This window comes from Bison bison, unplaced genomic scaffold, assembly GCF_000754665.1.
Source record: "Bison bison bison isolate TAMUID 2011002044 unplaced genomic scaffold, Bison_UMD1.0 scf7180017864180, whole genome shotgun sequence".
Classification (NCBI taxonomy): domain Eukaryota; kingdom Metazoa; phylum Chordata; class Mammalia; order Artiodactyla; family Bovidae; genus Bison; species Bison bison.
The window spans coordinates 11,955,144-11,970,035 of NW_011494752.1; the positions used below are offsets into that span (position 1 = coordinate 11,955,144).

General features: G+C 49.5%; 1 protein-coding gene across 1 annotated transcript in view; it reads right to left on the minus strand.

Annotated features, from left to right (window-relative positions):
• ARHGAP44 (Rho GTPase activating protein 44) overlaps positions 1-14,892 on the minus strand; it is an 89,902-nt gene that overhangs the window by 7,214 nt on the left and 67,796 nt on the right. Inside the window, exons 11-17 of the mRNA XM_010843185.1 lie at positions 13,278-13,389; positions 12,834-12,915; positions 11,062-11,142; positions 8,292-8,405; positions 7,599-7,690; positions 6,549-6,729; positions 11-37 (exon numbers count right to left, since the gene is read on the minus strand). Coding sequence (XP_010841487.1) covers positions 11-37; positions 6,549-6,729; positions 7,599-7,690; positions 8,292-8,405; positions 11,062-11,142; positions 12,834-12,915; positions 13,278-13,389 — 689 coding nt within the window. The remainder of the gene's footprint in view (positions 1-10; positions 38-6,548; positions 6,730-7,598; positions 7,691-8,291; positions 8,406-11,061; positions 11,143-12,833; positions 12,916-13,277; positions 13,390-14,892) is intronic.

Consider the following 14,892-nt stretch of genomic DNA (forward strand, 5'->3'; position numbering starts at 1 on the left):
AGCCACCCACGACGTGTCCATAACCCTCACGCCCATGCTGGCCGGGGACACAGAGACACCCAGGCTTAGCCTCACGCCCAGGGCGCCGGGCTCCGCCCCACGAAGCGGCCAGCAGCGCAGCCCCGAGCATCTCTTGGACCAAGGAAGCGAGGCGGCGGCCGTGTTCCGCGGAGCATCCTGCAGCTCCAGGCTGGGGCGGCCTGGGCACCGCTGGCCTTAGGACCGCGGCGTGCCCGACAAGCTCCCCGGAACCCAAGCTTCCCTCAGAGCAGAGAGCGGCTTCGCTGGGGGGGGGTCACCCACTCCTCCCAAGTGGAGGGTGGACGCGGGGGAGGGGGGAGGGCAGCATCAGACTAGAAGAGAGCACCGACCAGCAGGGACACCTGAACATCCATCCTTCTTTTTGTCACCTGGGGGTCCAGAAGCACAGGACCGACTCAGGACTCCCGGGCCAGCCCCAGGACGCTGGCTGGCTTACAACCTCTGCAAGGTCTACAGAGCAGGGCGGGGCTGATCATGCTCTGGTCAGTCCCCGCCCCCCCGATTCCACTTCAAGAAGGGGGGACACAGCTCTGAGTACATCGGCCAAAGCAACCAGACACGCACATTCACCCCTGCAGAGCTCGCTAAGGCACCGCTCGCTATTCCCATGGATGCACGTGGCCTCATGGCTACCCGAGGATACTGTACCTTTGGATTTTCCTAAGGCTGCAGGGACAGAAACACACAGACATTAGTGTGGCAAACACTGCGCCTGCCTCCAGACACACAGCGGCTCTCTGTCAGGGTCAGGGGCTAAGCCTGGGGCTTCCACTGAGCCTTGAAATTGTTTGCTTAGTCCGTCTCTCCAGTTAAAGTGACTTTTCTGTCTGCACAGGTGAAGAGCATCCTACCAAGCGCACTGGTGAATAAAGACAGAAGCTGAAGAGCTGACACTGGTGCTTGCGGTAGGGGTTGGGGGCATGTCACAAGGGAGGAAAAAAATCCACAGAAGCAGCCATCCGCTCTTTTCTAAGTTATATGATTTAGAAGGTGGTCAATCTCCTTTCCTCTGGTCTAGGAGGTGACTGGTGCCATGATACGTAGTCAAAGCCTTCACTGACTATGGCAAGAGCTAAAACTGCCAGTGTTAAGGGAGACAGATGTTCATGCAGGGAGAACACTGGGCAGTCCCCCGTCTCCACTGGGGATAAGCAGAGGGTTGCCCCTTGCTGTCACCCACGCTGGCCAGGAGCACTGAGCTGCCACACCGTGACGGTCTGCCCACCTTGCAGAAGTGCAGCAAGATTCAAACCAAAGCTTCAAGGTTGGGGATGGGTTGTAGCAGGTGGGATGTGGTCCTTTACGAAAATGTGTGGGGAGGGAGCCTCCATGAGGGGCACAGAGGACCATGGTGCTACAGCCATGCACACAGAAAGGGACACCTTCTGACACACGTTCCCCTGGGGAGAGCGGAGGGATACCCCCCGGAGGGGAGACACCCACCACCACCACCACCACACCGCCCGTCTAGTGTCACTGTTAACACATTACTGACCGGGACATTTTTGCAGAAGCTAACGCTTGTGGTGTTAATACCTCTCTGGTCAATAATGTGTTAATAGTTCTCTTCTCCAAGGCATTTTGGGGGCAGCTGGTCTCTCTCTGGGATCCACTACCCACCAGCTTGCAAGTCGTCTTGGCTCTGAGGACCCCCCACCAATAAACAGGCACCTTCTACAGGGGATCCAGTCACCCCCGGAGGCCACTCAAAACTCTGCAGCAGGGTCCAGTGGCATCCCCTGGTATTTAAAGTAAGCTGGGGGCAAGCAGCAAACTGTGCTCTTTGGGCTTCTAAATTTATCAGGATGAAAGAGAGCAAAAAGCGTAACATTCCACTTGGGGAAGCGAACTGACGCCACTTTGTTGCAATGGTTGGTGATGCTGTTCCCTGTGGTTCCTAGAAGAGCCCTAAAGGAGGGCGGTCTCATACTCGCGGGTTTTCTTTCTTATCACACTCTCTTTCACTTCGAAAGACCTTCCCCATTTGAGATGGGAGGTGTGGGCTTTGGGATCAGGGCTGGTGGGGGGACACCTTCTACTATCAACCGCATCTCCCAGCACCATGGACCCTGACATCAGGCTACCTGGTGATCCCCTGGTTCACCAAGGGGAGGACGCAGAGGGGGGACCAATGAGACCCACTAAATCGCAGCAGCAAAGCGTCAGCAACCAAGAATCAAGAGGTGAATGTATGCTTCTGCTTTCATAAACAGCTAAGCCGCCTGCCATCACAACTCTCCCAGCTGAAGTGACTGTTGTGGGGCAGGCAGCATGCCCTGTGCCCAGGAAACAGGCATCAAAGGTTCACAGATGTCTTCAAAAGGCAACAAAAATCTTTATAGACCAATGAATCACAATGGCAAGAGTGACAATCTTGGAGGCATCAAAGCATGTTTACCTTCAGAGGCTAATGGAAATTTGCTTGAAACATTGGCAGGCTGAAGTGTCTGAACGTCTAGCTAGAACTCCACCCAAAGACAAAATTTATAAAATTGCTTAGCATGTTGCCAAGAGCAAGGGAGCTACTCAGAGGTAGAAGAATACAACCAGAAGGTCACAGAAGCAGGTCACAAGTTTCTGCTCATTGTTCTGTCACACAAAGAATAGTCGCAAGAATCAAATAACTTTGTGTTGTTTTAAAAAAACACCAGATTCAATCCATCGAAAACAACCAACTCCCTTAGAAACTTCACAGATACCCACATCGCTTATGGATATCAAAGATTCCCCACAGCCACTGCTTCCAGTGAGAATGAGAAGAACTTGGTTTTCGGATCCCTTTATAATTGAATCAAGGCAGAGGCGAGAAGCCAGAGGCCACAAAGAACACCCAAGAAGCAAAAGGTTTGGAGAGCAATTAGCAGAAAGCAGGATGATGTGGCAAGAGTCCAGGAGGGGACCCGTTCAGAGTCCTCATCTGCTCCCCCTTGGGATTCATATGGGGCAGAATGGCTGGCAAGGTAGCTCCACTGACAGCTACTCTTCCCTGCTTCACTCCTCCTAGCCTACTGGGACCTCGTATTGCAGAGTAGCTTATCCTAAGCTAGGCTTTTCTGGTGAATCAGAAGCTTGAGAGTGTGCCTGCCAATGCAGGAAACCCAAGTTTGACCCCTGGGTCAGGAAGATCCCCTGGAGAAGGGAATGGCTACCCACTCCAGTATTCTTGCCTGGAGAATCCCAAGGACAGAGGAGCCTGGCAGGCTACAGTCCATGGGGTCACAAAGAGTTGGACATAACTAAGTGACTAGCACTTCACACTATAACCTGGCAGGCCACACAGGGAAAAGATAAGATGCAGGACCTTAAAAATTAGGAGACAAAGGCCTGCCCCAGGAAAAAAAAATCTGAAAGTTAGAGATTTCAGCATACGAATAGGTGTCTACAGAAAGAATACATTTATCACTGAGAACAGAAGTTTGCTCTGGACCGTTCCAAGTCATGAGCTGTCAGGGGTTAGCAGCTATATTTCTTTTTGACCTCTGTAGGATAGATATCCAGAGAGGGCAATGGCACCCCACTCCAGTACTCTTGCCTGGAAAATCCCATGGGTGTAGGAGCCTGGTAGGCTGCAGTCCATGGGGTTGCTAAGAGTCAGACACGACTCAGCGACTTCACTTTCACTTTTCACTTTCATGCATTGGAGAAGGAAATGGCAACCCACTCCAGTGTTCTTGCCTGGAGAATCCCAGGGATGGGGGAGCCTGGTGGGCTGCCGTCTCTGGGGTTGCACAGAGTCGGACACGACTGAAGCGACTTAGCAGCAGCAGGAGCAGGATAGACATCTGTCATGCTGTTTTTATTTTTGGCCACATCATGTGGCATGCAGGATCTTAGTTCCCCAACAAGGGATCAAACCCACGACCCCTGCAGTGGAAATGTGGAGTCTTGACCACTGGACCACCAGGGAAGTCCCCGTCATGCTGTTTTTGAATCCTGGTCAGGAACGGTCTACCCAGAGATGTTGGCCAGTATATGGATTTGCCGTCTATGGGGTCACACAGAGTCGGACACGACTGAAGTGACTTACAGTATTACGGTATATGGATTTGAGGTATTTAAGTATACAGAGGTCGGATAGGCTTTGATTTTTCATCTAGAGATTGGTTACATTTGGAATCATTGGAAAAGACCCTAATGCTAGGAAAGATTGAAGGCAGGAGGACAAGGTGGGACAGAGAATGAGATGGCTGGATGGCATCACCGACTCAATGAACATGAGTTTGAGCAAACTCCGGGAGATGGTGAAGGATAGGGAGGCCTGGTGTGCTGCAGTCCATGGGGTCACAAAGAGTCGGACATGACTGAGCAACTGAACAACAAGAAGTCTATACTGATCTGGAAGGTTTTGATTTTTGTTCTGAAGATCAGTTACATTTGGCAAATACTTGCTGAGAGAAAGGAAGCAAGAAAGCCTAGTATCTTCCCCAAAATCCACAGGAGCTTTGGGAGTTCCTGGACCATTTAAGATGAACTTGGAGGCTGGGCAGCAGTGGCATGGTAGGTGCCAACATGAGAGATGAGTAAGAAGGATCCTAAAGATCCTGGCTCAGCCTTGCCCACACTCCCCCAGGAAGGCCAGAATCAAGTATTTCTAGCTCCTCTAGGGATCATTCCTCTCCTAAATGCGTAACAAAGTTTCTTCACCTCCCCAGGACAAATAACAGCCGGAGGCACCAGGCAACATTTCACAGATCTGGTCTCAGCACCCACAAATGTGTGAATCCAGGAAATGTGGAAGCAGAGGTGGGGCCTGGGCCAAGAACACACCTCTTGAAGGCTGAGCTGACAATCCAAGCCTCAAATATGAGTCAAAGTTTCCATGGTACCCAGAACCTTAAGTTCTGTCTGAAGAAAAATTCCTGCACCCCCTCACCACCCCACAACCCTGTTCAGAGTAGCTGCATTTGGGGTTCTCCATCTTTCTACTTGGTCTTCAGAGGACCCCAGTATCCACAATCACAAAAACAAGCTCCTTGGAACACGAGTTCTATCTCGTGACAACAGGCTTTTTGATGTAATAAACTTGGGAAAGGATGCCACAGCCCGCTGTGAAGATACGTGACAGATCACAGCATGTAAAAGACCCCACAAACTCATACATTCAGGAAAGTGGCTTCAATGTGTTGAATCATGTGTCTCAGAAACTCATGAGACCCGGGTGTCTATCTCCTCCCCGCTGCCCCAACATAACGAAGCATCATGGAACCTGTGCTCCATAGAGCACCTCAGGTCGCTCCTGAACTTCTTCTTACACGTGCTTATTCCAAATCACAGGCTTCCCTGGTGGCTCAGGGGTACAGAATCTGCCTGCCAGTGCAGGAGACATGGGTTCCATCCCTGGGTCAGGAAGATCCCCTGGAGGAGGAAATGGCAACCCATTCCAGTATTCTTGTCTGGGAAATTCCAAGCACAGAGGAGCCTCGTGGGCTATTGTCCACAGGGTCGCAAAGAGTCGGATATGCCTTAGCAACTTAACAACAACAACATTCCAAATTACAGTACCTCCAGGCTAAGGTCTCTGTGTGGACATACTCATGGATTCAGGTGTTGCTGTCAGCTGGCCTGGTGAGGCCCTCTGAGGCTCAGAAGTGATATTGCTACAGGCACATCAAGTAGGACTGGAAAGAGCAGCTACACAGAGCCGCATGGGGTGCGCGACCTCAGTGTCCTTTTTCTTTTTTTGGCACACTGCATGGCATGTGGGATCTCAGTTCCCTGACCAGGGATTGAACCTGCACCCCCCGCATGGAAGCTCTGAGTCCTAACCTAAACTGACAACCTAACTTGACTACCAGAGAAGCCCCCAGTGTCCTTTTTCTTCTCTCTTTTTTTTAAAAGCTTGTTCTGATTCTCTTTTGTTGCATAACAAACTACCCTCAAAATTTAGTAGCTTATCAATCCAGGCCACAAATCCACAATTCTGACAGAACTTGGCAGCGTCAGCTCGACTAATCCGCACAGCACTAGCTGAGGTGGCTTGACTTATGTAGTTTTAGCCTGTATACCCCTAAGCTCCAGCAGCACCTGTGAAACTGCCTGCAGACCCTGGGGTCCCAGAGAGATGGCTCTCTAGCCACAGAAATCCTGACGACCCTGGCTCTTTATATTCAGAAGACCATACTATAGGGGCCAGTGGACACTGAATGCCCTGAGGTGCCACAGTGACAACTTTCCCATAGAGGTCATCTGGATGGCTTTTCAGAGGGGACTGGGAGTCAGACGAGGTGTGGCCGAGAAGATGGGGAGTCCAGCTCTGATGCAGAGACATCTGGGAGCGAAGAACCACAACTGACCCTCCAGGGTATCCCCGCAGCTAGAGACGCCTCACACAGGAACCAAATTGCTTAAAAACCACGTTTAAAAGACAAATTCCAAAGCATTTGCTGGCGTCAAGAATGAGGTGACAGGGCCACTTAGACTGCTGCTGGGTAAGTGCAGCTTTCCTGTCATTCATCTCAGTCAACCTCTCCCTCCCCCAAAGCTGAGACAGGGCCGCGAGCTCATACCCATCCTTTTTGTAAAACTCCAGCATCATGTTATCCGTGGCCACACTGAGGGGCCGGCGGGCCTGCTCGGGCTGGCGCCGGTCAGCGGGGTCCATGTCCGGGGAGGGCATCGAGCTGTAGTTGGCGTTGTGGTTCACGTGCACTGGACTCCCGTAATTGCCCGTGATGTTGAACTCTATCTCTGTGGGCAAGACAGAATAGATACACGTGGTCTGTGGTTGGCCAAGCCATTCCTGGGCAGGAGGGAAACCAGCAGAGAAACGGCCACTCTTTTATATGTCACCCCTGAAAATCTCATCCCATGGTTCAATGTTAGATCATCTGTTGATATTAACTCATCTTATTATATTTCATGGTGCTCACCTAGCATGTAATAGAAGAGGGACTTAATAAAGCACTTTTTCATCTGTGATTCACAAAACAAATTCAGTCAAACAGGGACAGATGGGTATTTTCTTTACGAAAAAAAAAAAAGGACAGAATCATCTATCTCAATCCTCACATTTAAGACTGAAATAAATGCCAGAGCGGTCTAAATCAAATCAGGAAAGAGGTCAAAGTCCACTCTCAACAGTGTTATCTGATATTGTTGAAGTGCTAGCCAATGGAATTAGTCAAGAAAAGAAAATAACAGGCAATATTACTATCTGTAGACAATGATGATGAGATGTTTTTTCAGAAAACCAAAGAGAAAAAAAAATTACAGGATTAGAAACAGAAAGAGATCTCACTTAAGACTGCGGGCTCTCAAATGGAGTCTCATCTCATCCCCTCCTGACTACAGCCGATTTATCTGCAGTGCTCATGAGCTCAGCCACAGAACCTACAGAGTTTTACCTTGAACTCTTACCTCCTTTGTTTCTTTATCCTGATTTCCTACCACTGGCCAAAGGTGGTATGCACAGGGGGCTTAAAAACAAAACAACACACACACACACACACACACACACCCCCCTTTGGCCAGTGGCACTCAATTTCAAAGATTCAGAACTCACAGCAACCTCCCGTTCCCCCTAGAAGCCTACTCCCACATCAGCTGCTGCCACGTACCCCCGGGGAAGAACCAGTCTGCGTGCTGGATGATGGGCTCGATGATCCCGACGATCTGCAGCGAGACCGTGGTCATCATCTCTGTGATGTTCCTGAGGGCACAGGGCAGAGGAGGGCAGGGGAGGTGAGCAGCCGAGGCAGGGAGGGAGCCCTGGACCAGAAGCCTGCACACCTGGGTCTGAGAGCGTGTGTCCTCTTGGGGAGGCCACTTCACCTTTCTGAACCTCTCCCCACGTCTACAGAATGGAGACATCCCCAGAAGTCCTCCCTACAGGAGATGAGTGAATAACACACACGAAATCACCAAGTCTAAGGACTGATTCTCACAACCATCAGACTCATCCTTTCCCAGCTCTGTTCTCTTTGTCAAGACAGCACTCTGTCCTTCTGTATCCCAATGCTGGGACGTGCTCTCCACAGAGGGCCCCGGGGCCTAGAGGAGCTTGCCAGACTTGATGCTGACCCAGATGAGCTCAGAAAAGACCTTGGCTACAGGCCTGGCTCTGAGACTATCAACAGGAACTATCTGAAGAATTCTGGGCCTCCTCCTGAGTCTAAAGAAGGACCAGCTCAAGATAGGCATATGACCTGACACATAAATTAGGCTAGTGGTTATCTGGGGCCCTGACCATCCCACCCAGGCCCCCACAGCCCCGCCGTGTGACCTACATACCCCTTCTTCCCTGGACTCACCCTTCTGCTTGTGGCCACAGCAGGTTGGGTCCTAAAACAATGGCCATGTTACTGGGTGTCATCTTGTTGACATCTTGGTATTCTGAGAGCTTGGATAAAAACTTGATCAAGTATCTGAAAGGAAGTGAGAAAGGCCAGGTTTTATGAGGGCTTGATACCAGCCATGATCCCCTAACACCAGCTGGAAACATCTCTTGCTGATTAGAAGACTCATACATCCTACAATATAATCAAGATGTGTCATGTGTCAGGACACAAGAATGCTCCAAAAACAGACAGAGCTCTTCCTGGGCTAGTTGTCAATGTCTGCTTCAACAAACTGTGGCCAGAAAAAAATTCTCCATCTTTCCTTTTGACTCAGTGCGTAATGCCAGAAATTCCCTCCTTCTTTTCAAACCTCTGTCACCTCCTGTCTTCCCTGTGTGCAGAGGTGAGAAGTGGTGTGTAGGTGTCACTAGTGGGGACGTTCTCATGCTAGGAGCAGTGTCTCAGTGGGGCTATGAGAGCCAATGAAGAAAACGTTAGACCTAGACTTAGCATGTGGCCCAGCAATTCCACTCCTAGAGAAATACATCCACACAAAAACGTGGACACAAATGTTCCCAGCAGCATTATTCATCATAGCTGAAAAGGACAGACCACCAAATATCCGTCAAGGGATGAACAGATGAATAAAACGTAGTCCCATTCATATAGTGGAGTAGTACTCAGCCCTCAAAAGCAATGAAATACTGACACACGCTACTGCGTGGATGAACCTCGGAAACGTGATGCCCATGGGGAAAAGCCAGACACAGAGACCCCGGGGTGAATGACTCCATCTGTATGAAAGGCCCAGTGCAGGCAAGTCGACAGAGACAGAACATAGGTGAGAGTTTGCCAGGGGCTGGGTAAGCAGAAATGGGGAGTGACTGCTGATGGGAACAGTATTTCTTTGTGTGGTGATGAAAATGTTTTCAAATTACACAGTGGTCATAGCTGCACAACTCTGCAGATTTACAAAGACCCACTTAATTGCACACTTTTAAAAGGGGACACTGGCATATGAATGGTTATGCCAATAAAGCTATTATTTAAAAAAAAAAAAAAAATCAGTGAGTGAGTAGCTGTGCACAAATGAAGCACAAAAAGAGCTCTCCCAAACCATACCAAACCTACCTGGTCCTGCACAGGCCCCAGACCCCAGAGCCCATCTCTTCCCGGGCTCTTGGTTATACAGACAGTGGGTCCAGCCCCATGCTGCCTGGACCACAGTGAAGCGGCTCCTTCAGCAACTGTTGTCCACAGAGCACAAAAACCCTAAGCTGCTGATGGGCCACCTCCACCCACATCCTGCCGCATCACACCCTCCAAGAGGCCACACATGCCTGGACCAAGACATGGGGCCTGAGCTGAGCATGGTCAGTCCACAGTCTAGCCAGTGGCCTAGCATCAGTTGAGAGTCATTCTTGCTCTTGATCTGATTCTTGCTCATGGGATGCTCTCTTTCAATTCTGTATATATTTAGCACTTTAAACATTTTACAGTGTGCAGTTCACTAGCATTACTTTCCATTGTGATGCAACTATCACCACCATCCATCCCCAGAATTTTTCAACACCCCAAACTAAAACTTGACACCCATGAAATGACAGCCCACCTGCTGCTCCTGACCCCTCCCCCTTACCCTAGCCACCATTCTACATTCTGGCAACCACCATTCTACTCTCCATCTTTATGCATTGACCACTGTATGTACTGCTTTTTAGTGGAATTGTTCAGAATTTCCCCTTTTGTGTTTGGCTTCTTTCCCATTTAGCATACAGCCTTCAAGGTTCATCCATATTGTAGCAAAAATGAGAATGTCTCTTCTATTTGAGGCTGAATACTGCACTGTATGTACTTTTTGTTCACCTATATTTATCCATTGCTGGACACGTGGGCTGTTTCCACCTCTTGATTATTGTGAATAATGCTGGCATGAGCGTAGGTGTACAAAGTCAAGTCCCTACTTTCAGATCTTTTGGAAATACACCCGGAAGTGGAATTGCTGGGTCATACAGGAATCCTATGTTTGTCTGAGGATCCGCCATGAGAAGTCACTCCTGGGATTTTTAACAGGAAAACAGAAATAATCAGGCAGATGGCAGTAGGAGCCGAAGCTGAAAATATGCATCTAAGTAAGCTCCAAGGAGGACGAGGGGCGGGCCAGGAGCGATGCTGGTGCAAAGTGATGAGGAAGCAGAAAGTGGAAAAGAGTATAAGCCCGGGAGGGAAAAGATGTGCAGAGCAGTGGGAAGTGAAACCCGGGTGAGGGTGAGAAAAGTAAGAGACAGAAACATGGAAAATTTCTGGTGACAAGTGGAAACCAGAGAACATTCTCCAGCCTCTTCTTCCTGAAGCCTGGCTCCAGGACACAACTGTCAAATCCAGCCCAGGGTCTGGTCAGCATCGCCCCTGGGATCCACAGGTACCTATCTTTACAATAAACCCCAGTATCTGAAAGCAGCCTGCATTCATCCTTGCTCCTTGCAAACCAAAGAACTGCACCAGCCAGCAGCTGGTCAGGTGGCCTGCAGCATCTCACAGCCCCATACAGTCTGCTTCCTCATCTGCAGGATGGTAATTCACAACCTCCCAGGATTGCTTGAAGTTGAAAAGAGACCCTGCATGTTAAATATACTTTGGACACTGTGTAACGCCAAGCTTGCCAGTGACTACGCCTTTTGGCCCAGAAACGTGTGTGTGAGGCTTAAATAACCTTAACCCGGCGTCTCTATCGTCCACTCACCGGATGTTGTTATGATTGGCTTTGGGCAACTTCTCACACGCATTCCACAGTGCCTGGAGCCTCTTGTCCTGGTCCTGGATGCTGGAAAATTAACAGGAAAAGCCAGTGACTGAGTACGGATCAATGAAGTCTTACCGGCACTCAGACTCACAGCCATCGAAATATTTGAGAAAAAGAAACCAACCATTGTCAGTGACCATATCAGTAAACTATTATCATTCATATCTTTGGTTCTTACTATTTCCCCCTCGATAATCTTTCGGTCTTGCCTGTGCTGTTTTAACAAAACTTCCCCTGCACACATCACATGGCCCCGGTCAATGTGTACCGGGGCAGCAGGTGAGGGCAGAGGACAGACGCCTGCACCTGAGTGGGCAGGGCTGTGATGTCATCAGGAGGTTAGATCAGGCACAGAACAGGACACCAGAAACAGGTCAACTCCACCCTCACACCACCATGGCAGCCAACTGGCCAGTCCCACAGACAGTTTGATGCACATTAAGCTTCTCGGCATGTGGAATATAACAGATGCTCGATAAACACCTTCTGAACAAGTAAACGACATGAACTCATATTGACATAAGGATATCTGACCCTTGAAGACACAACTCAGAGATGGATAGTTTCCACAACCAAAGGATTCTCCATTCTACAGAGAGACTTGCTCAAAGGGTTTCTTTATTGCTAGATCTTCTAAGGATTAAAAGAGATTACTGAAAGATCTATATATATATAATTTATTTTTGTTAGGCCTACATTTTTAAATATACATTTTTATGAAAACCTACATCAAGGTTTACAGGGTTGGAAGACCTTACGCTCAAAGAACCTTTTAACAAGAAAAACTGAAAAGCAAACACCACCGGGAGGCTCAGCTCTGACCCCCTGACTCAAGACCCAAGGTAGGGAATGGCCATCGCAGGGCCCCCAGAAGTCCCTGCTTCCATCCTGACCAAGGCGAGAAAAACTCCCTTTTCTGCTCATCAATCCTCTTTAAGGTCAAAGGGCAGATGCTGCCAAGGTCTTTCCTTCAGTAAAAAATCAACATCCATATGGGACTTTCCTAGTGGTCCAGTGGTTAAGACTACACACTCTCAATACAGGGGGCACAGGTTGATCCGTATTCAGGGAACTAAGGGCCCACAAGCTGAGCACAGCAAAAAAAAAAAAATCGACACTCACATACTGAGGGTCTCTGGTGTATCAGGCAGTGTCGCAGGGGTTAGGGAGTGGGAGGCAGTCAGAAGAGACGGTCATCCCTCCCTGCTCCCCATCAGCTCACAATCCAACCAGCCACACCAACACAGCCTTGAATTTGATCAGTCCCTGCAGAGAATCCAGGGGATGAGGCAGACCCTGACTGCCAGCTGCTGGGCACCAGTTGTCAGGAAGGAGGCCTCTCTGAGGTGACCTTCAGAGTGGGACCCAGAGAGTCAGAAGGAACCTATGAGGTAGAGGTTTTGGGGAACCAAAACCTGTCGCGTGGCAGGGAATGGCCAGCGTGAAGGGGTGGGGGGTCATCTGAGTGGCGACGGGAGCCCGGAGCCTCCCTGAGTCCTCTTGAAGGCCCAGCTGGGGCTCTGGGCCACTCTGGTGGCTCCAGCCTGCGATCCGCACCCTGGGACCTGGCTCTCCAGGCACATGTACAAGCCTCTCCCCACGACACACACCAAGTTACAGACTCGCTGGATCCCAGGCGGCACACTTGCAGTTTCAATTAAGGCTCCACATAAACCACACCCACAGGACACACAGAGACCTGCCATACTCACTTGGAAGCCTGAATCCACTCGTCGTAGAGTTCAAAGGTCATCAGAGGTTCTGGTAGCTCCCGGAGGTAAGACTTGAGAGCTCCTGGACGTGAACACCGTACAGGCTGTGAGCTGCCGGGACGTGGCAGACACGTGCTACCAGCCAGCGTCACCATGGGGGGCACGTTTGGGGAAGGTTCCCCGACCCTCGTGACCAGGTCACATGGTGGGGGCCACACGCCTGGATCCAAGGCTCTGGTGTGGCTGTGAGGGCCTCCCCTCTCGTGTTACCACCACCACCTCCTCCTTCCTTCAAGGGCACAAGCAACCAGGCCTAAAGTGGGGCCCTGAGTGGACATGCCCGGAGCACGGTGGGGAGCCAGGGGCTCAAGTGTCCCTGACACGTGGCTGTACATCCTCCACGCCCATCCCTTCCCCCGGAGCCCCTCCAGCTGCGAGGCCTACCTGCGATAGCGTGGGGGTCCGCCGAGCACTCCTGTACATCCACCACACAGCAATCCAGGGCCGCCTTGAGCTTCTTCAGCTTGGAGGCAGACGGGGCTACTCGGAAGAGGCCCTGCCAACAGGACAGGGGTCAGCAGACAGCCTGCACCCTGAGGGCACAACAGCGAGACCGACGGCCGGCAATCTCCCCACCCCCTTCCTCCACGATCTCCCAGGGGCCTCCTTCCCATCACCATGTGTCAACACTGGGACAGCAGGACCTGGGCCTCATCCCTGGCTGTGGTCTCAGCACCTAGGGCAGGGTGACCCGGTGTTCTGGTTCAGCACGTACTTGATTAAACGAACCTTGGGCACTTCGAGGTCCCGTCCTTGTGTATTTAGGATATATTTTGGAAAAACAAAAACACTAATTTGAAAAGATACACGTACCCCCATGTCCACAGCAGCATTATTTACAATCACCAGGACATGGAAGCAACCTGTCCATCAGCAGATGAATGGATTTAAAAAGATATGGTAAGTCTATAAAATGGAATACTGCTCAGCCATAAAAATGAATGAAAATTTTGCCATTTGCAGCAACATGAATGGACCTAGAGGCTATCATACTAAATGAAGTAAGACAGAAGGAGAAATATTGTATGACATCCCTTATATGTGAAATCTAAAAAGAAATGATACAAATGAGCTTCCTTACAAAACAGAACCAGATTCACAAACTTAGAGAACAAACTTACGGAACTGATGGTTGCCAGGGGAAGGATAGGAGGAAGGGACAGTTCGGGAACTGGGATGGACATGTACACATTGCTATATTTAAACTGGGTAATCAACAAGGACCTACTGTATAGCACATGGAACTCAACTCAATGTTATGTGGCAGTCCTGGATGTGAGGGGTGTTTGGGGGACAATGGATACATTTGTATGTACGGTTGAGTCTCTTTGATGTTCATCTGAAACTATCACAGCATTGTTAATTGGCTATACCCCAATACAAAATAAAAATTTTTTAAAAAATGGGGAAAGAAAAGGCCCCATTCACCTCCCTCCATAAAACTTTCCCTCAGGGACTAAAAAGACCTCATTTTTCATTGGTATTATACATGAAAATACCTGGCATTTAAAACAGGGTCTAAAAAACCTGTTTTGAATAAATCAGGCTTATTTGACAGACACTACACTTATCTGCTCCATAAGCTCATAAGCCCCCATCTCACTCTTTTATACTTTGCTTAGTAATAAATACCATAGATAAATATTGATTGGTTGATCAGATCACAGGAAAGTGGAATCATGAATTTTAAATTGCCTGCATAAGAAACTAAAGATGAGGTCCCAGGAGACCACTGACACAGCAATAAAAACAATGGTTGCCAACGTCTCATAGGATTCTTTTTTTAACGGAGTGCTTTCTAATGTCTGTATCAGTTTTCAGGATGTCTATAAAAAAAGTTAAGATCTAAAGGTTAAAAGGTCTATCTTTTAAATTAGGGAGAGAGGAGGTGGAGAATGGGGTGGAAGAGGAGGAGGAGAAAGCCCCAATCTCATTACATATGCAGATAGGAGGGCCAGAGCGGGGCTATAACGTGCTCAGGGTGAGGGTATCATGTCCC